The 22540-nt window shown below is 51.7% G+C and overlaps 1 protein-coding gene across 2 annotated transcripts in view; it reads right to left on the reverse strand.

The window, feature by feature from the left end:
* Positions 1-15675, reverse strand: part of PKNOX1 (PBX/knotted 1 homeobox 1) — a 111468-nt gene extending 95793 nt beyond the window's left edge. Inside the window, exon 1 of one of the 2 annotated variants that reach the window (XM_075332731.1) lies at positions 15554-15675. In XM_075332731.1, coding sequence (XP_075188846.1) covers positions 15554-15639 — 86 coding nt within the window. In that variant the 5' untranslated portion in view covers positions 15640-15675. Of the gene's footprint in view, positions 1-8798; positions 8884-15553 lie in introns of those variants that run through there. The other variant, XM_075332732.1, reaches the window with a different exon arrangement.
* Between the last annotated feature and the right edge of the window lie 6865 nt (positions 15676-22540).

The following is a 22540-nucleotide window of genomic DNA, read 5'->3' on the forward strand; positions in this document are numbered from 1 at the left end:
GATGGGAGAGTCAGAGGCGACGGAGGCTGTGTACTGGGGATGGGAGAGTCAGAGTGGACGGAGGCCGTGTACTGGGGATGGGAGAGTCAGAGTGGACGGAGGCCGTGTACTGGGGATGGGAGAGTCAGAGGGGACGGAGGCCGTGTACTGGGGATGGGAGAGTCAGAGGGGACAGAGGCCGTGTACTCGGAATGGGAGAGTCAGAGGGGACGGAGGCCGTGTACTGGGGATGGGAGAGTCAGAGAGGACGGAGGCTGTGTACTGGGGATGGGAGAGTCAGAGAGGACGGAGGCCATGTACTGGGGATGGGAGAGTCAGAGAGGACGGAGGCTGTGTACTGGGATGGGAGAGTCAGAGGGGACGGAGGTTGTGTACTGGGGATGGGAGAGTCAGAGAGGACTGAGGCTTTTTACTGGGGATGGGAGAGTCAGAGGGGACGGAGGCCGTGTACTGAGGATGGGAGAGTCAGAGAGGACGGAGGCTGTGTACTGGGGATGGGAGAGTCAGAGGGGACGGAAGCGGTGTACTGGGGATGGGAGAGTCAGAGAGGACGGAGGGTGTGTACTGGGGATAGGAGAGTCAGAGAGGATGGAGGCTGTGTACTGGGATGGGAGAGTCAGAGGGGACGGAGGCTGTGTACTGGGGATGGCAGAGTCAGAGAGGACGGAGTCTGTGTACTGGGGATGGGAGAGTCAGAGGGGACGGAGGCCGTGTACTGGGGATGGGAGAGTCAGAGGGGACAGAGGCCATGTACTGGGGATGGGAGAGTCAGAGGGGACGGAGGCTGTGCACTGGGGATGGAAGAGTCAGAGAGGACGGAGGCTGTGTACTGGGGATGGAAGAGTCAGAGAGGACGGAGGCTATGTACTGGGGATGGGAGAGTCAGAGGGGACGGAGGCTGTGTACTGGGGATGGGAGAGTCAGAGTGGACGGAGGCCGTGTACTGGGGATGGGAGAGTCAGAGGGGACGGAGGCCGTGTACTGGGGATGGGAGAGTCAGAGGGGACAGAGGCTGTGTACTGGGGATGGGAGAGTCAGAGAGGACGGAGGCTGTGTACTGGGGATGGGAGAGTCAGAGAGGACGGAGGCTGTGTACTGGGGATGGGAGAGTCAGAGAGGACGGAGGCTGTGTACTGGGGATGGGAGAGTCAGAGTGGACGGAGGCTGTGTACTGGGGATGGGAGAGTCAGAGAGGACGGAGGCCGTGTACTGGGGATGGGAGAGTCAGAGGGGACGGAGGCCGTGTACTGGGGATGGGAGAGTCAGAGGGGACAAAGGCCGTGTACTCGGGATGGGAGAGTCAGAGGGGACGGAGGCCGTGTACTGGGGATGGGAGAGTCAGAGAGGACAAAGGCCGTGTACTCGGGATGGGAGAGTCAGAGGGGACGGAGGCCATGTACTGGGGATGGGAGAGTCAGCGAGGACGGAGGCTGTGTACTGGGGATGGGAGAGTCAGAGAGGACGGAGGCCATGTACTGGGGATGGGAGAGTCAGAGAGGACGGAGGCTGTGTACTGGGATGGGAGAGTCAGAGGGGACGGAGGTTGTGTACTGGGGATGGGAGAGTCAGAGAGGACTGAGGCTTTTTACTGGGGATGGGAGAGTCAGAGGGGACGGAAGCGGTGTACTGGGGATGGGAGAGTCAGAGAGGACGGAGGGTGTGTACTGGGGATGGGAGAGTCAGAGAGGATGGAGGCTGTGTACTGGGATGGGAGAGTCAGAGGGGACGGAGGCTGTGTACTGGGGATGGCAGAGTCAGAGAGGACGGAGTCTGTGTACTGGGGATGGGAGAGTCAGAGGGGACGGAGGCCGTGTACTGGGGATGGGAGAGTCAGAGGGGACAGAGGCCATGTACTGGGGATGGGAGAGTCAGAGGGGACGGAGGCTGTGTACTGGGGATGGAAGAGTCAGAGAGGACGGAGGCTGTGTACTGGGGATGGGAGAGTCAGAGGGGACGGAGGCTGTGTACTGGGGATGGGAGAGTCAGAGAGGACGGAGGCTGTGTACTGGGATGGGAGAGTCAGAGAGGACGGAGGCCGTGTACTGGGGATGGGAGAGTCAGAGGGGACAGAGGCTGTGTACTGGGGATGGGAGAGTCAGAGAGGACGGAGGCTTTTTACTGGGGATGGGAGAGTCAGAGAGGACGGAGGCTGTGTACTTGGGATGGGAGAGTCAGAGAGGACGGAGGCTGTGTACTGGGATGGGAGAGTCAGAGAGGACGGAGGCTTTTTACTGGGGATGGGAGAGTCAGAGAGGACGGAGGCTGTGTACTGGGGATGGGAGAGTCAGAGAGGACGGAGGCTGTGTACTGGGGATGGGAGAGTCAGAGAGGACGGAGGCTGTGTACTGGGGATGGGAGAGTCAGAGTGGACGGAGGCTGTGTACTGGGGATGGGAGAGTCAAAGAGGACGGAGGCTGTGTACTGGGATGGGAGAGTCAGAGGGGACGGAGGCTGTGTACTGGGGATGGGAGAGTCAGAGAGGACGGAGGCTTTTTACTGGGGATGGGAGAGTCAGAGGGGACGGAGGCCATGTACTGGGGATGGGAGAGTCAGAGGGGACAGAGGCCATGTACTGGGGATGGGAGAGTCAGAGGGGACGGAGGCTGTGTACTGGGGATGGGAGAGTCAGAGAGGACGGAGGGTGTGTACTGGGGATGGGAAAGTCAGAGAGGATGGAGGCTGTGTACTGGGATGGGAGAGTCAGAGGGGACGGAGGCTGTGTACTGGGGATGGCAGAGTCAGAGAGGACGGAGTCTGTGTACTGGGGATGGGAGAGTCAGAGGGGACGGAGGCCGTGTACTGGGGATGGGAGAGTCAGAGGGGACAGAGGCCATGTACTGGGGATGGGAGAGTCAGAGGGGACGGAGGCTGTGTACTGGGGATGGAAGAGTCAGAGAGGACGGAGGCTGTGTACTGGGGATGGGAGAGTCAGAGTGGACGGAGGCCGTGTACTGGGGATGGGAGAGTCAGAGGGGACGGAGGCCGTGTACTGGGGATGGGAGAGTCAGAGGGGACAGAGGCTGTGTACTGGGGATGGGAGAGTCAGAGAGGACGGAGGCTTTTTACTGGGGATGGGAGAGTCAGAGAGGACGGAGGCTGTGTACTTGGGATGGGAGAGTCAGAGAGGACGGAGGCTGTGTACTGGGATGGGAGAGTCAGAGAGGACGGAGGCTTTTTACTGGGGATGGGAGAGTCAGAGAGGACGGAGGCTGTGTACTGGGGATGGGAGAGTCAGAGAGGACGGAGGCTGTGTACTGGGGATGGGAGAGTCAGAGAGGACGGAGGCTGTGTACTGGGGATGGGAGAGTCAGAGTGGACGGAGGCTGTGTACTGGGGATGGGAGAGTCAGAGAGGACGGAGGCTGTGTACTGGGGATGGGAGAGTCAGAGAGGACGGAGGCTGTGTACTGGGGATGGGTCCAATCCAAGATAATAAATAAATTCACTGCACTCATAGATTGTGATGCAAAAAAATTTTCAAATTTATTGAGGCGACTGTGGAGTCATTCGACGTTTCGACCCCGCCTGGGTCTAAAGGCCACTTTACACGCAACGACATCGCCTGTCGCTGCTGATCGCACCCGCCCCCGTCGTTTGTGCGTCACGGGCAAATCGCTGCCCGTGGCGCACAATATCGCTAGTACCCATCACACGGACTTAGCTGTCTAGCGACGTCGCTGTGGCCGGTGAACAGCCTCTTTTCTAAGGGGGCGGTTCGTGCGGCGTCACACGGCAGGCGTCCAATAGAAGCGGAGGGGCGGAGAGTAGCCACATGAAAGACACGCCCACCTTGTTGCCGGAGGACGCAGGTACGGTGTTGTTCGTCGTTCCGGGGGTGTCACACGTAGCGATGTGCACTGCCTCAGGAACGACCAACAACCTGCGTCCAAAAGCAGCAACGACATTTGGGAAATGGACGACGTGTCAGCGATTAACGATTTGGTATTTTACATCGTTAGTGGTCGCTCGTACGTGTCACATGCAACGATGTCGCTAACGAGGCCGTATGTGCGTCACAAATTCCGTGACCCCAATTACATCCCGTTAGCGATGTCGTTACGTGTAAAGCGGTCTTTAGTCAAGAGTCGCTTAAAGATGGGTGCCTGGGATACGGAAATTTGAGTGGATTATAGCGTTGGTAGAGGATACCTTGAGGATAAAGGTCCTGGGTTTAGCCCGCGCAGGATACACCATATCACCAGCCACAGCGCTGCTGCGCGGGCTAAACCCAGGACCTTTATCCTCAAGGTATCCTCTACCAACGCTATAATCCACTCAAATTTCCGTATCCCAGGCACCCATTTTTAGGCTACATGCGCATGCTGCATCTTTTTGTGTTCACAAACTGCAGCCAAAACTGCAGCCAAAATGCAGCCAAAACTGCACCTTGTCATAGAGAGCCTGGAAATGTCACAAAAAACGCATGTAATTTTAGATGCGTTTTTGGTGCGTTTTTGGTGGGTTTTCGGTGCGTATTTCACACCCTGCGTTTTTGCTGCATTTTTGTGACAAATGTTGACAAAAACACAGGAAGAATGAACATGCTGCATTTTATTTGTCACAAACCTTTGACAAATAAAACGCTGACAAATAAACTGCAACGTGCGCATGACAAATCTGACTTCTCATAGACTTTGCTGGGAAGTCAGATGTCAGAAAGTTCTGACAACAAAACTGCAGCCAAAAAAGCAGCAAAAAAGCAGGAAAAAAGCAGCGTGCGCATGTAGCCTTAAGCGACTCTTGACTAAGGCCCAGGCGGGGTCGAAACGTCGAATGCTTCAGTCGCCTCAATAAATTTGACCATTTTTTTGCATCACAATCGATGAGTGCAGTGAAGTTATTGATCCTCTTGCATTGGACCCATTTTTCACTTGCACCACCCACTTCTCTGAGTGCAGACCAATATTTTTGATCTATACTGGGGACCGGGAGTCAGAGGGGACGGAGGCTGTGTATTGGGGATGGGAGACTCAGTGAGGGAGGGGACATATAGTGAGGGGCCATATTTTCAGGGTGCACATAATAAGGGTGGGGACAAATTTTCAGGGTGCACACAATTGGGGGAAACATTGTCAGAGGGCAAACAATGAGGATGCATGCACACAGTGTGGGGGATATGTTTTTATGGTGCACACAGTTGGGGGACAAGTTTTCAGGGTGCACACAGTGGGGGGCAGGTATTCAGGGTGCACACAGTGGGAGATGGGGGCACCTTTTCAGGGTGAAAACAATGGGGAGCCATATTTTCAAGGTACACATAGTGGGGGTGGGGACACATTTACAGGGTGCACACAGTGGGGGTGGGGACAGCTTGTCAGGGTCACACAGTGGGAGACACGTTTTCAGAGTGTACAGTGGGGGGTGGGGGTACCTTATCAGGACACACAGCGGCGGGACACGTTTTCAGGGTGCACACTGTGGGGGGAGGGGACAGAGTGCACACAGTGGGGGACAGGTTTTCATGATGCACACAGTGGGGGAAAAGTTTTCAGGATGCACACAGTGGGGGTGGGGACTCCTATTCAGGGTGCACACACTAGGGACACATTTTCAGGGAGCACACAGAGGGGGGCATGTTTTCAGGGTGCACAGAGTAGAGGACATGTTTTCGGGATGCACACTACGTTTATTTAACATGCGTCAGGAACGTTTTTTTGCTGCAAAAGCGGATCCTGCTTTTACAGCAAAAAACGCATGCAAACGCATCTGTTATTTTGCAGGATCCTGCACTGGATGTTTAGGGGCGGGCATTGGAGTCATGTGATCGGGAGTGAGGGGAACTAGACTGGGAGCCGGCTTCTGACAGCTGCAGACGCTGGTAACCAAGGTAAACATCGGGCTTGGATACCCGATATTTATCTTGGTTACGAGTGTCTGCAGCTGCTAGGAGAAGGGCTGTCTGCACACGTAACCAACGTAAACATCGGGTAACTAAGAGAAGTGGTTACCCGATATTTACCTTGGTTACGAGTGTCCGCAGCTCTCAGGTGGGGGAGAGGGAGGGGAGGAAGGGGGAAAGACAGAGATAGAGAGAGAGAGGGTGAGGGAGGGAGGAGGAGAGAGAGACAGATCACGCGAGACTGGTTCTGGGCATGCTCAGTACAAAAGCAGGATCCTGTCTATCAGCATGCCAGCGTTCACCTGCGTTTGCGTGCTGTTTACTCAGGATCCAGTGACTTGCAGTATTTGGACGCAGCTCAAAAACGTTACAAGTAGCGTTTTTGAAAGATGTTAAAAAACTGCAAGTCGCTGGATCCTCACTATAACGCACGCAAACGCAGGTGAACGCAGGTGGACGCGAGTCCATTGCAAATGCATTGAAGTGAAAACGCATTTGCACTGGATCCGTTTTTCCGCTAAAAAAACGTTATGGACGGATGTTAACTAAACGTAGTGTGAAACCAGCCTTATTCAGTGTGCACACAATGGGGGTGGGGACTCCTACTCAGGGTGCACACATTGGGGGACATGTTTTCAGGGAGCACACAGTGGGGTGATACGTTAGCAGGAAGCACACAGTGGCGGTGGGGACTCCTACTCAGGGTGCACGCAGTGGGGGAAACGTTTTTAGGGTGCACGCAGTGGGGGGACACGTTTTCAGGCTGCACACAGTGGGGGACACGTTTTCAGGGTGCACACAGTGGGGGGATAAGTTTTCAGGGTGCACACAGTGGGGGGACACGTATTCAGGCTGCACACAGTGGGGGGACACGTATTCAGGCTGCACACAGTGGGGGGACACGTATTCAGGCTGCACACAGTGGGGGGGACACGTTTTCAGGCTGCACACAGTGGGGGGATAAGTTTTCAGGCTGTACACAGTGGGGGGGACACGTTTTCAGGCTGTACACAGTGGGTGTGGGGACTCCTATTCAGAGTGTACACAGTGGGGGACACGTTTTCAGGATGCACACAGTGGGGGTGGGAACTCCTATTCAGGGTGCACACAGTGGGGGGGACGCGTTTTCAGGGTGCACACAGTGGGGGGACAGGTTTTCAGGCTGCACACAGTTGGGGGACAGGTATTCAGGCTGCACACAGTGGGGGGACACATGTTCAGGCTGCACACAGTGGGGGGGGACACGTTTTCAGGCTGTACACAGTGGGGGGGGACACGTTTTCAGGCTGTACACAGTGGGGGTGGGGACTCCTATTCAGAGTGTACACAGTGGGGGACCTGTTTTCAGGATGCACACAGTGGGGGTGGGAACTCCTATTCAGGGTGCACAGTGGGGGACGCGTTTTCAGGGTGCACACAGTGGGGGGATACGTTTTCAGGGTGCACACAGTGGGGGGATAAGTTTTCAGGGTGCACACAGTGGGGGGACAGGTTTTCAGGCTGCACACAGTTGGGGGACACGTATTCAGGCTGCACACAGTGGGGGGGACACGTTTTCAGGCTGTACACAGTGGAGGGGGACACGTTTTCAGGCTGTACACAGTGGGGGTGGGGACTCCTATTCAGAGTGTACACAGTGGGGGACCTGTTTTCAGGATGCACACAGTGGGGGTGGGAACTTCTATTCAGGGTGCACAGTGGGGGACGCGTTTTCAGGGTGCACACAGTGGGGGGGACACGTTTTCAGGCTGTACACAGTGGGGGGATGCGTTTTCAGGGTGCACACAGTGTGGGGACAGGTTTTCAGGCTGCACACAGTGGGGGGACACGTTTTCAGGCTGTACACAGTGGGGGCGACACGTTTTCAGGCTGCACACAGTGGGGGGGACACGTTTTCAGGCTGTACACAGTGGGGGGGGACACGTTTTCAGGCTGTACACAGTGGGGGGGGGGACACGTTTTCAGGCTGTACACAGTGGGGGGGGACACGTTTTCAGGCTGTACACAGTGGGGGTGGGGACTCCTATTCAGAGTGTACACAGTGGGGGACCTGTTTTTAGGGTTCACACAGTGGGGGGGGGGGACACGTTTTCAGGCTGCACACAGTGGGGGGGACACGTTTTCAGGCTGTACACAGTGGGGGTGGGGACTCCTATTCAGAGTGTACACAGTGGGGGACCTGTTTTCAGGATGCACACAGTGGGGGGGGGGACACGTTTTCAGGCTGTACACAGTGGGGGGGGGGACACGTTTTCAGGATGCACACAGTGGGGGGGGGACACGTTTTCAGGATGCACACAGTGGGGGGGGGGACACGTTTTCAGGCTGTACACAGTGGGGGTGGGGACTCCTATTCAGAGTGTACACAGTGGGGGTGGGAACTTCTATTCAGGGTGCACAGTGGGGGACGCGTTTTCAGGATGCAAACAGTCGGGGATACGTTTTTAGGGTTCACACAGTGGGGGTGGGAACTCCTATTCAGGGTGCACAGTGGGGGACACGTTTTCAGGGTGCACACAGTGGGGGGTGTAACATTTCAGTATAACATTTTTCCTCGTTTTCCCCGCCCCTTTCTACTAAGGCCCCTCCCCCCGAATCTCTGCCGCGATGGTTCAGCACCTCCGGGCACAAATACAGGAACCCTGGCAACAGGGCTATGCCCGCTCTGATTGGCTAAGCAATAGACACGACGCCGTGGATTGGATGGAAAAAAAGGCGCGATCATGTGGGAGAAGCGCGTGCATGCGGCGAGAGGGCGGGTCCATAACGCGTACAGGGAGGGGGAGGGCCCGTGGACGCGCAAGGACAGCACCGTGGAAGGCAGGGGGCGCGCAAAACGGAGAAGTGGGCACCCCGGCGGCTATGGCAGCGTGTGTGTGTGGTGTCCAGGGCCGGGGGGCGGCGAGCAGGGCAGGGGAGCGGTGCGGGCCGGCGGGCGGGCGCTGTGAGTGACAGCTTACCCGGTGCCAATCTTCGTCACACTGACAAGCGGCTGCAGCAATCGGGACCCGCAGGGGCGCCTACGTCATCACGCTGCACGCCGCATATTAGCATGAGGCTGCCTCGCTGTGAATCGTCATCACGTACAGGCGGGGCCTGTTGTTAGTTATTCAGACGTCTCTCTTTTAATTCGCTGAAGCCTCATGAATATTTAATAAGGCTCCCACCTAAAGGTCTTAGAGGGAATTATGTCTGCGCATGCGCAGTGTTAAAAATTCTGAAGAGACCTAGACGTGACTGTACAGACACCCCAGTATAATGTATATAGTGTGTGCAAGTCTATATTACACCACTATGTGTATATATGTAACCATTATATGTGACATATCTATATTAAACCACTATGTGTATATATGTAACCACTATATGTGACATATATCTATATGTAACCACTATATTTGTGTGTATACAGTATATATAGCCACTATATGTGCAGTTATGTATATCTATATGTAACCACTATATATGTGTCTATAGCTATATGTAACCACTATATATGTCTATGTAAATATCTATATGTGATATGTCTATATGTAACCACTATATTTGTGTGTATATCTATATGTAACAGCAATGTGTATACAGCTACATGTAGCCACTATATATGTGTATATAGCTATATGTAGCCACATGTGTAGTTGTGTATATATCTATATGTAACCACTATATGTGTATCTATATGTAACCATTATATTTGTGTCTACATATAACCAATATATATGTGTCTATTTCTATATGTAAGCACTATATATAGCTAAATGTAACCACTATATTTGTGTCTATATGTAACCACTATATATGTGTTTATTTCTATATGTAACCACGATATGTGTCTATAGCTACATGTAACCTATATATATGTGTGTGTAGATATATATATAGCTATATATATATATATAGCTATATGTAGCCACTATACATGTGTCTATGTATATGTAACCACGATATGTGTTTATAGCTATATGTGACCACTATATGTATATATCTATATGTAACCACTATACGTGTCTAAATATGTAACCACTATATATGTGTCTATATCAAACCACGATATATGTGTCTATAGCTATATGTAACTACTGTATATATCTATATGTAACCTCAATATGTCTATATCTATTTGTAACCACGATATATGTGTCTATATATGTAACCTCTATGTTTGTGTATGTAACGACTGCATATGTGTCTATAGTTATATGTAACCACTATATATGTGTATATAACTATATGTAACCACTACATGTGTCTACAGCTATAGGTAACCACTATGTATGTATATCTATATGTAACCACGATGTACATGTCTATATATGTAACCACGATATGTGTCTATAGCTATATGTAACCACTATTATAGATACATATAGATGTTATATACAGTTAGGTACAGAAATATTTGGACAGTGACACAAGTTTTGTTATTTTAGCTGTTTACAAAAACATGTTCAGAAATACAATTCTATATATAATATGGGCTGAAAGTGCACACTCCCAGCTGCAATATGAGAGTTTTCACATCCAAATCGGAGAAAGGGTTTAGGAATCATAGCTCTGTAATGCATAGCCTCCTCTTTTTCAAGGGACCAAAAGTAATTGGACAAGGGACTCTAAGGGCTGCAATTAACTCTGAAGGCGTCTCCCTCGTTAACCTGTAATCAATGAAGTAGTTAAAAGGTCTGGGGTTGATTACAGGTGTGTGGTTTTGCATTTGGAAGCTGTTGCTGTGACCAGACAACATGCGGTCTAAGGAACTCTCAATTGAGGTGAAGCAGAACATCCTGAGGCTGAAAAAAAAGAAAAAATCCATCAGAGAGATAGCAGACATGCTTGGAGAAGCAAAATCAACAGTCGGGTACATTCTGAGAAAAAAGGAATTGACTGGTGAGCTTGGGAACTCAAAAAGGCCTGGGCGTCCACGGATAACAACAGTGGTGGATGATCGCCGCATACTTTCTTTGGTGAAGAAGAACCCGTTCACAACATCAACTGAAGTCCAGAACACTCTCAGTGAAGTAGGTGTATCTGTCTCTAAGTCATCAGTAAAGAGAAGACTCCATGAAAGTAAATACAAAGGGTTCACATCTAGATGCAAACCATTCATCAATTCCAAAAATAGACAGGCCAGAGTTACATTTGCTGAAAAACACCTCATGAAGCCAGCTCAGTTCTGGAAAAGTATTCTATGGACAGATGAGACAAAGATCAACCTGTACCAGAATGATGGGAAGAAAAAAGTTTGGAGAAGAAAGGGAACGGCACATGATCCAAGGCACACCACATCCTCTGTAAAACATGGTGGAGGCAACGTGATGGCATGGGCATGCATGGCTTTCAATGGCACTGGGTCACTTGTGTTTATTGATGACATAACAGCAGACAAGAGTAGCCGGATGAATTCTGAAGTGTACCGGGATATACTTTCAGCCCAGATTCAGCCAAATGCCGCAAAGTTGATCGGACGGCGCTTCATAGTACAGATGGACAATGACCCCAAGCATACAGCCAAAGCTACCCAGGAGTTCATGAGTGCAAAAAAGTGGAACCTTCTGCAATGGCCAAGTCAATCACCAGATCTTAACCCAATTGAGCATGCATTTCACTTGCTCAAATCCAGACTTAAGACGGAAAGACCCACAAACAAGCAAGACCTGAAGGCTGCGGCTGTAAAGGCCTGGCAAAGCATTAAGAAGGAGGAAACCCAGCGTTTGGTGATGTCCATGGGTTCCAGACTTAAGGCAGTGATTGCCTCCAAAGGATTCGCAACAAAATATTGAAAATAAAAATATTTTGTTTGGGTTTGGTTTATTTGTCCAATTACTTTTGACCTCCTAAAATGTGGAGTGTTTGTAAAGAAATGTGACAATTCCTACAATTTCTATCAGATATTTTTGTTCAAACCTTCAAATTAAACGTTACAATCTGCACTTGAATTCTGTTGTAGAGATTTCATTTCAAATCCAATGTGGTGGCATGCAGAGCCCAACTCGCGAAAACTGTGTCACTGGCCAAAGATTTCTGGACCTATATATATATATATATATATATATATATATATATATAACACAACTATATATGTGTCTATATTTATATGTAACCACGAAATATGTGACTATAACTATATGTAACCACGATATATGTGTCTATATATGTAACCACTATATATGTGTATGTAACCATATGTAACCACTACATTCACTGTGCAGAATTATTAGGCAAATGAGTATTTTGATCACATGATAATTTTTATCGACCACTCCCTCCTACTACAGATCCTCTCTTCCCTTGGTGTCGGAGATCTCGCCCTGTCTTGGCTCTTCTCATACCTTTCCAACCGCACTTTTAGTGTCTCCCGTCCCACACAACCTCTTCATCCCACCATCTCTCTGTTGGCGTCCCTCAAGGCTCTGTCATGGGACCCTTACTCTTTTCCAGCTATACATTTGGCCTGGGACAACTCATAAAGTCCCATGGCTTCCAATACCACCTATATGCCGATGACACTCAGATCTACTTCTCTGGCCCAGATGTCACATCTCTGCTGTCCAGAATCTCTGAGTGTCTATCGTCTATATCCTCCTTCTTCTCCTCTCGCGTCCTAAAGCTCAATGTGGCCAAAACTGAACTGATCATCTTTCCTCCGTCTCACCTACACTCTCCACCTGATCTATTACAATAAATAACACCAGGCTTTCCCCAGCACACAAAGTTCGGTGCCCCCAGAGTGATCTGTGACTCTGCCTTATCCTTCATACCACACATTCAATCCCTCACCACCTCCTGCCGTCTTCAAATATTTCCAGAATTCGTCCTTTCCTCAATTCTCAATCTACAAAAATACTAGTGCATGCTCTCATAATCTCCCGCCTCGATTACTGCAACATCCTCTGTGGTCTCCCTGCTAACACGCTCGCCCCTCTCCAGTCCATCCTTAATTTTGCTGACCGACTGATCCACCTCTCTCCTCAATACCACCCCGCTTCTCCTCTCTGAAAATCCCTCCATTGGCTCCCAATCTTCCACTGTATCCAATTCAAACTACTAACACTGACCTACAAAGCCATCCATAATCTGTCTCCTCCGTATATCTCTGAACTAATCTCTCGCTACACTCCAACACGTCACCTCCGGTCCTCCTCTCAAGATCTTCTCTCCTCCTCTCTCATTCGCTCCTCATGCAACCGCCTCCAAGACTTCTCCCGAGCATCCCCAGTCTTCTGGAACTCGCTGTCTCAACACGTCAGACTATCTACTACACTTGCAAACTTCAAACGGAACTTGAATACTCATCTGTTCAGAAATGCCTATAATCTTCAATGACCCCCCCTGTCCCATCACCGTGCAGAGCTGCCGCCCCACCACCGTGCGGAGCTGCTGCCACCCCACCTACTGTCTCCTCCCCAAAATCCTTTAGAATGTAAGCCCTCTGTACTAGTCTGTCTATTGTAACTTGTATATGTATTCTGTATGTAACCCCCTTCTCATGTACAGCACCATGGAATCAATGGTGCTCTATAAATAATAAAAATACATGTTATCCTACTCCAAGCTGTATATGCTGAGAGCCAACTACCAATTAAGTAAATCAGGTGATGTGCATCTCTGTAATGAGGAGGGGTGTGGTGTAATGACATCAACACCCTATATAAAGCCTCTTTCACACATTCGTGAAAATCACGCACGTTTTTCACGGACGTGTCTAAGGTGCGTATTGCCCTACGTGAGCCGTGTTTATGGCACACGTGTGTTCTCCGTGTGTTATCCGCCTGTCCCTGGTGTCGCTGTCCGTGGTGCTGATCTTCGGTCTCCAGTCCTGCTGACTCCCCGCTGCTGCAGCTTCCGGCAGCAGTGAAGTGAATATGCAATGAGCATAATGAGCGGCGGTCGGCAGCAAGTGACAGCAGCGACAGAGACAGCAGTGCTGGAGAAGGTGAGTAAAGTTTTGTTTTTTTTTCTCAGACACGTGTGTTTTCTCCGGCGCGTCACACAGAACACCTCCGTGTGGTCCGTTTGCGTTCCGTGTGACACCCGCGATGCCGGAGAAAAACGGACATGTTGACGTGTGGAGCACACGGACACACGAATGCTCCACACAAACACACGGTCCATGGCAGAACACGCACATGAGTGCAGACCCATTGATTTTAATGGGTCTACATGTGCCCGTGTCTCCGGTGCGTGAGGAAAAGGACCAAACACGTACTGGAGACAAGGACGTGAGAAAGAGGCCTAAGATGTGCTTAATTATTAGGCAACTTTCTTTCCTTTGGCAAAATGGGTCAGAAGAGAGATTTGATGGGCTCTGAAAAGTCCAAAATTGTGAGATGTCTTGCAGAGGTATGCAGCAGTCTTAAAATTGCCAAACTTTTGAAGCGTGATCACCGAACAATCAAGTGTTTCATGGCAAATAGCCAACAGGGTTGCAAGAAGCGTGTTGGGCAAAAAGGCACAAAATAACTGCCCATGAATTAAAGAAAATCAAGCGTGAAGCTGCCAAGATGCCATTTGCCACCAGTTTGGCCATATTTCAGAGCGGCAACGTTACTGGAGTATCAAAAAGCACAAGGTGTGCCATACTTAGGGACATGGCCAAGGTAAGGAAGGCTGAAAAACCACCACCTTTGAACAAGAAACATAAGATAAAACGTCAAGACTGGGCCAAGATATATCTTAAGACTGATTTTTCAAAGGTTTTATGGACTGATGAGATGAGAGTGACTCTTGATGTGCAGATGGATGGGCCAGAGGCTGGATCAGTAAAGGGCAGAGAGCTCCACTCTGACTCAGACGCCAGCAAGGTGGAGGTGGGCACTGGTATGGGCTGGTGTCATCAAAGATGAAGTTGTGGGACCTTTTCGGGTTGAGGATGGAGTGAAGCTCAACTCCCAGAAGTACTGCCGGTTTCTGGAAGACAACTTCTTCAAGCAGTATACAGGAAGAAATCGGTATCGTTCAAGAAAAACATGATTTTCATGCAGGACAATGCTCCATCACATGCATCCAACTACTCCACAGTGTGGCTGGCCAGTAAAGGTCTAAAAGATAAAAAAAATAATGACATTGCTCCCTTTGTTCACCTGATCTGAACCCCATAGAGAACCTGTGCTCCCTCATAAAATGTGAGATCTATAGGGAGGGAAAAACAGTACACCTCTCGGAACAGTGTCTGGAGGCTGTGATGGCTGCTGCATGCAATGTTGATCGTAATCAGATCAAGCAACTGACAGAATCTATGGATGGTCGACTGTTGAGTGTCATCATAAAGAAAGGGGGCTATATTGGTCATTAATTTTTTGGGGTTTTGTTTTTGCATGTCAGAAATGTTTATTTCTAAATTTTGTGCAGTTATATTTGTTTACCTGGTGACAATAAACAAGTGAGATGGGAATAGATTTGGTTTTTATTAAGTTGCCTAATAATTCTGCACAGTAATAGTTACCTGGAGAAACAGATATCCTCCTAAGATAGCCAAATCTAAAAAACCCCACTCCAACTGCCAAAAATATTAAGCTTTGATATTTATGAGTCTTTTGGGTTGATTGAGAACATACCCTGTTTCCCCGAAAATAAGACACTGTCTTATTTTTTTTTTCCCCTGAAAAAAGCACTATGTCTTATTTTCAGGGGGTGTCTTATTCTCGAGGAGACATGGTTGGGGGTAACTTTACCCCCCACAAAAAGCAAAACCCCCCCATCCCAGGATCGTCACACTTACCAGCCCAGGGCGTCTGTATGGCTCCCAGATCCATCTGTGATCTCCCAGCAGGTGTGCTGCATGCCTCCCCTGCGTCTGGCTGACATCAGACCTCACACAGACACACACATCAGATCACACTCACTCACACACACACAAACACACACCCACCCCACTTCTTCCCACCCACCCTACGATCCCAGCAGCTGTGCTGCATGCCGTGCTCCTCTGCCTGCTGCCGACACTCACAGATCCGATCGCTTACGTTCACACACAGTCACACATCAGACAGTATACACGCACACATCTGATCGCATACACACACACACACACACACACCCCACTTCTCCCTGTGCCCTCCGGTGGGCGGTCCCAGCAGCTGTGCTGCACGCCGTGCTCCTCTGCCTTCTGCCGACACAGATCCGATCGCATACATTCACACACACACTCACACATCAGAACACACTCACAAATCAGACAGCATACACGCACACATCCGATCGCATACACTCACACACACACACACTGACAATATCGCACAAATGCGCGCACACACTCACAACATCCGGAGATACCACATGCTTCCGGCCATGTGATCCTCCGGCAGGTCCTGGAAGATCACTGCACGCAGAGTATCGCCGCCGAGAAGCAAGCGATATCGCCGGATGTTGTGAGTGTGTGGATGTGTGTGAGGGGTGTGTGAGAGTGAGTGTGATCTGATGGATGTGTGTGTGTGTGTGTGTGTGTGTGTGTGTGTGTGCGTGTGTGTGCGTGTGTGTTCCGCCGCTGCAGGACCTTGATGCGCTCACCTGCTCCCGGTCGGCTTCTGGTGAGTATGATCGGGGGTCTTCTGTCTTCTGTCTTCTCTCATATGGGGGTGCCCGCTGCCTATAATGAAGTGTCCTGCAGTGTTTTTAACTCTTTCACCACTGCATGACACTTCATTATTGACCGCAGCTATGTCTTATTTTCAGGGGATGTCTTATATTAAAGCTTCCCTGAAAACTCATGGGATTTCTTATTTTCGGGGGATGTCTTATTTTCGGGGAAACACAGTAGTTGTTGATCAATAATAAAAAAAAATCATCTAAAATACAACTTGCCTAATAATTCTGCACACGGTGTGTGTCTATAGCTATATGTAACCACTACACACGTGGTCAAAATTGTTGGTGCCCCTCATTTAATGAAAACAAAGCCCACAATGGTGACAGAAATAACCTGAATCTGATAAAAGTAATAAATAAAAAAAAAATCTATGAAATGAACAAATTACAGTCAGACACTGCTGCTTTTCTGCTTCCACTCATGAAATCGGCCTGGACAGAAATGATGGTTCCCCTGAAAATAATGTGACAAAAGGGACATGTTACATCAAGGTGTGTCCACTAATTAGCATCACAGGTATCTACACTCTTGTAATCAGTCAGTGGCCTGTATATAGGGCTACAGATACTCACTGTGCTGTTTGGTGACATGGTGTGTACCACACTCAACATTGACCAGAGGAAGTGAAGGTGGCTTGATTCATACGTACTTTGCAAAGTTTAATCTGCCCAATTTCTAGAGTAAGGTAATCTTCTAATGAGTCTAATTTTCAGCTTTGCCCAACACCTGGTCGTCTAATGGTTAGACGGAGACCTGTAGAGGCGTACAAGCCACTATAACGGCAAGCCACCCAGTAAGCAGGACCCCGAGGTACCCCGAAACCCTTTAACCCCTATACAGGGATCTGGAATTACTGCAGAGTCCAGGGGTTCACTGCCTAAGGTAGGCTGCAGTCCAAAGACACGGATAGTCGCCAGGTGTGAGGCAAATCCCGGGATATGAAGATGAATTATGACTCCAGTCATAATCGCTCATCACTCCCTGGCAGTGCCCCCTCCCTTCTTGTTCTCAGTGTTCCACTTACACCTCCATGGCCATGTCCTGTGATATGGAAATTAGGTGGCTTTAGGACAATGGACACAGGATGACTCCCTGCCGTCACCCTGTAGTAGGAGCTGCTAGCTAGTTAGCAAGGCTATGGAAATAGCCAGACAGAACGACTCCAGTAAAAAATGGTTCATATCTCGCAAGCCATATTTCCGATAAATATGGCAACCATAAAAATGGTGTCTCCGCATGTGGACGATGCCGGCACCCCCTTTTTATGGGAGCGGGACATTGGGAAATGCCCCAGGCGTGATATCAGCCAATGGGGAACTGGCAGACAGGTCATGAGTCCCCTCGTTCTGTAGCTAAATTCATAACTGTCACAATGAGAGCATTGGCGTCCGCCTACGACGCTCCCAGGCCAAGTTATGGCCATATTCCATGTTGTGGATTTTGTCCATAACTCCAGCCAGGGGTGGAGCAGTGCTTCCCTGTGAGGTCACTAAGGTAGGAGGGGACCTGGATTGCCCAGGTTGATAACCCTACTTCGGCCATTTTCCAGTGTTCTTCTGCTCGGGGGCCTGGTTGGGAAAGACCTGTGAGGGAGTTCCTGGAAACCTGGTCTACAGCGCCCCCCTGTGGCCAGACGCAACAAGGTAACTGCTGGAACTGTGTATGCCTGTTTGTAACCCATGCTTTGATTGTAACTGTACTCTGACATATGTATATTCTGTAGATTCCCTATTGTATATATTGTAGTTTCTAGTGTGCTTTAGGCTGATTAAATTATATAATTAATCTTGGGCTGTTCTGTTATCTCGATCTTGAATCCCACGTCTGTGTGTTCGGCTAATAGTTACCGTAAATCGGTTGGTGGCAGCGAATTGTGCCAAGGATTATTGTGGGGAGGCCAGTGAGATTCGGGGAGATATTATATATTCCGCCCGCGGAGGTCGGGGGAATATATACCCTACTCTCACCGGGGACCCTTCAATAATCGGCATAAGTAGTATAGCGGCCTCCTTGCTTATTGTCGGGCAATTCCATAATTGGCCTGACTATAAGAGGGGCGCTAGAGAGCGCGTCACGTGCTCTGTCTGTCGGTCGGGAGGTATAAAGGAGGGGTGACCCCCACTTGTTACCCCCCGATTGTGACGTACTGGTAGCCAGCGCGGGGGATTTCTGAGTGACCCCCCCCGGTGGTTTGTGACATATTGGTGGCATAGCGGTGGGATCGAGATAATAGTGTGTGTGAGTGTGAGACCCATACTCCCAGACACTAAAGACTGCCTGCAGCAGCTGTGGCTGCTGGGGTCTTCAGACTAGCTCAACACTAGAGTGTCAGAGTGCAGATACTGTAAGGTGTGTGGAGGCATCAGGTGTCAGTTCTGTGTCAGTGACCAAAAGTCTGCAAGAATGGCTGATGGCACCAGGAGCAGAGCTATGCAACTGGCCAATGCTAAGGCAGGAGCCGAAGAGAGGGAGGACGGTGCTGTGGACAGCAATGAGGAGGTTGCCCACGAGTCCTCCAGGAGCTCGACGCCAGAAAACCGTTCTGCCGAGGACATTGCGCAACCTGGCACTGCTGGACAAGATGAGGAGGAGCTCACCCAAGGTTCCTCAACGAGCCAGATGCCAGCCCTCCGCTCTGAAAGGGACAGTGAATCGCCTAGCTCTGCAGCGTGCCGCAGATCACCACGTGCCATTCCACCGAGCCTGGGAGGCTCGGATAGCCTTCTTCAAATGGCTATGGCCCTTCTCCAGGCTGGAGACCAGAAGGGCTACAAGGAACTCCTGGCAGAGCGCAGGGCAGAGCGGCAGGCAGCGCGTGACGCTGAGGCTGCGGAGCGGCACGCAGAGCGTGAGGCTGCGGAGCGAGAGCGGCAGGCAGCGCGTGAAGAGCGAGAGCGACAGGCAGACCGTGACTACCAGCTGCAGCTAGCTCAGCTCCGGCCCTCATCAGCCACATGTGACCTTCGAGACACCAAACTTCCAAAGGTCCGTGTTGAGGACTTCCCAGTGCTGGAGAAGGATGGAGACTTGGACTCTTTCTTGACTGCTTTTGAACGGACTTGCTTGCAGCACCATCTGGACAAGGACCAGTGGGCCAAATACCTGACCCCCCGTTTAAGGGGTAAGGCCCTGGATATCCTTGGTGACTTGCCTGCTGAGGCAGATCAGGGCTACGACACCATCAAGCGGGCCCTGATCCAACAGTACAACCTCACTCCAGAGTCCTACCGCAAGAAGTTCCGGACCCTGCAGAAGGGACCAAAGGACTCCTGGGCTGACCACCGGCGGGCACTTGCCCGAGCTGCCGACCACTGGACCCAAGGCCTGCAGCTTTCCACCGGACCGGAGATCCTGGACTTGTTCATCACGGAGCAACTCTTGTGGAACTGCCCTGAGGATCTCCGCCAGTTCATCCGAGACCAGAAGCCAAAGGGGTCCACGGCTACAGCTGCCCTTGCCGATGACTACACCAACAACCGGGCCCCTGAGGCCAGGAGAGCGGCCACCAGCAGCACCTGGAGAGGGGGTAAGATGACTTCTGCGACTGCCCCACCTGCCCCTAGACTGCAGGGGGTGTCCCCCTCAACTCCCCTCTCCAGGCCCGTGGCGGAACCAAGACGGTGCCACCAGTGCAACCTACCTGGACACTTCAAGGCCATGTGCCCTCAGCGTCCCAAGGCCCCGGCTCCGTCCCCGTCCCAAGGGCCGCCCAAGGTGTATTGTGTGGGTGGGGGTGGTGGTAGGTCCCTGGACAGCTTCCAACCTGTCACCGTCGGCCGGTCTGTGACCATAGGACTGCGAGACAGCGCCTCGGAGGTGACTCTGGTGCGGCCTGAGATGGTGTCCCCCCAAGACTTGATCCCTGGAAAAACCCTCGCTGTCTCCGGGATTGGAGGCACTGACCCGGCGCTGCCTGTTGCTGACATTTATGTGGACTGGGGCGCAGGGCGAGGGGTGAGGGAGGTGGGGGTAACTGATCGGATCCCTGCAAACGTGCTACTTGGGACAGATTTGGGGCAGATAACCTCCCAGTTCGGGCCCCAACCCAGGGCTGAACCTTCAGCCCGTACTGACATGACTCCTAACAATGTTAATGTGTTATCGATGAATGATGTAAGGGAGGAGGGAGTGAACTCTGATATTTCTGCTTGCACAGACACCATAGACACACACACAGCTGCAGCTGTGACAGGGGAGGGGGTCAGAGAAAGGTGTGACAATGCCTCTACAAGTAACCAGCCTGTGAGCTGGGATCTGTTGCCCTCTGCAGGGATAAGCAGAGAGCAGGGTGCTGCAGGGGGAGGACCAGTGTGTGGGGTGGGGGCTACCACAGCAAATGTGGGGTCCCCAGAGATTTCACAGCGGGGTTCTGTTGCTGCAGGAGGGGAACAGGCAGGTGAGATTGGGGCCGGTCCAGGAGCGGAAGTGCTCCCAGGTAAGATCTCGGTGCATGGTTCCCCCACAACCGGGGTGTCAGGAAGCCAGGTAGGTCTGCCTGAACCGGCGACTTGGTCAGGAACGGAGGAGGAGCAGGCACGACCCACGGTCGCAGCGGCTGTGGCCGCTGTCACCCGCAGTGGGAGTGCTGGAAGCCAAGGGGCCTCCCGGAGGTCCGATAGCTCTTCCCCTTCTGACCAAGTGGCAGCCGAGTCAGGTGGAGGCCAGGACACAGGTCCCGGGGTACTGACTGAAGATGTGACAGTCTCGTCGATTCTGGCCACATCTAGTCAGGGGTTTCAGGCAGCGTTAGAAGCTGACGACAGCCTGAAAGCTCTTAAGGAGCAGGCGGCACAGCCTCCCTCGGACTCGGACCCGGAGCGAGTGGTCTGGGACCAAGGACGGCTGTACCGGGCCACGGTCCAGCAGGGTTCACCGGAGGCGTGGCCCAGGGACCGACAGTTGGTGGTACCCTATCCGTTCCGGACGGAGTTGTTGCGGATCGCACATGAGATTCCGATGGCCGGACACCTAGGGATCGCTAAGACCAAGGCCAGGTTAAACCAGCATTTCTACTGGCCAAAAATGGGGGCCGATGTGGCTGCCTACTGCCGTTCGTGTGAAACCTGTCAGAGAGTGGGGAAGGCGGGGCCACGCCCCAAAGCCCCACTGGTATCTCTGCCAATCATCGATGAGCCTTTCAGGAGGGTGGCTGTGGATCTGGTCGGCCCGCTGGCCATCCCCAGCAGCTCCGGGAAACGCTTCATACTGACGGTAGTGGACTATGCCACCCGGTACCCAGAAGCAGTGGCCTTGTCGTCCATTCGGGCTGACAAGGTGGCCACCGCATTGCTGGAGATTTTCTCCCGAGTGGGTTTTCCCCAGGAAATGCTCACTGACCGGGGGACCCAATTCATGTCCCAGCTGATGGAGGCCCTCTGTAAGCAAGTCCAGGTGCGACATCTGGTGGCCAGCCCGTACCATCCACAGACTAATGGCCTGTGCGAGCGGTTCAATGGCACCTTAAAGCAGATGCTTAAGATGTTGGTCGACTCCCATGGGCGTGACTGGGAGCGGTATCTCCCACACCTGTTATTTGCTTACCGGGAGGTTCCACAGGCCTCAACAGGATTCTCACCGTTTGAGCTCCTGTACGGGCGACGTGTGCGGGGCCCCCTGGCTCTGGTGAAAGAGGCTTGGGAAGGGGATTTGGCCACCCCTGGAGTGTCGGTTATCGAGTATGTCATGCGCTTCCGGGACAAAATGCAGGCCTTGACGCAACTGGTACACGACAATATGGCTCAAGCCCAGGCCGATCAGAAGCGTTGGTACGACCAGAACGCTTGTGAGAGGACCTACCAAGTGGGTCAAAAGGTGTGGGTACTGGTCCCCGTACCACAGGACAAGCTTCAGGCAGCCTGGGAAGGCCCATACCTCGTGTACCAGCAGCTCAACCCTGTGACGTACCTGGTCACCCTGGACCCTGCCCGTGGAAGGCGGAAGCCCTTCCATGTGAACATGATGAAGGCACATCATGAGCGGGAGGCATGTGCGCTCCCCGTGTGCAACCTGCCCGAGGAGGGAGAAGCGGAAACCCTCTTGGATATGCTAGCCCAGGTTAGGGCAGGCGGATCCATTGAGGATGTGGAGGTTGGCCACCAGCTCTTGGAGGACCAACGGTCC

This window comes from Anomaloglossus baeobatrachus, chromosome 2, assembly GCF_048569485.1.
Source record: "Anomaloglossus baeobatrachus isolate aAnoBae1 chromosome 2, aAnoBae1.hap1, whole genome shotgun sequence".
NCBI classification, from domain to species: Eukaryota; Metazoa; Chordata; class Amphibia; order Anura; family Aromobatidae; genus Anomaloglossus; species Anomaloglossus baeobatrachus.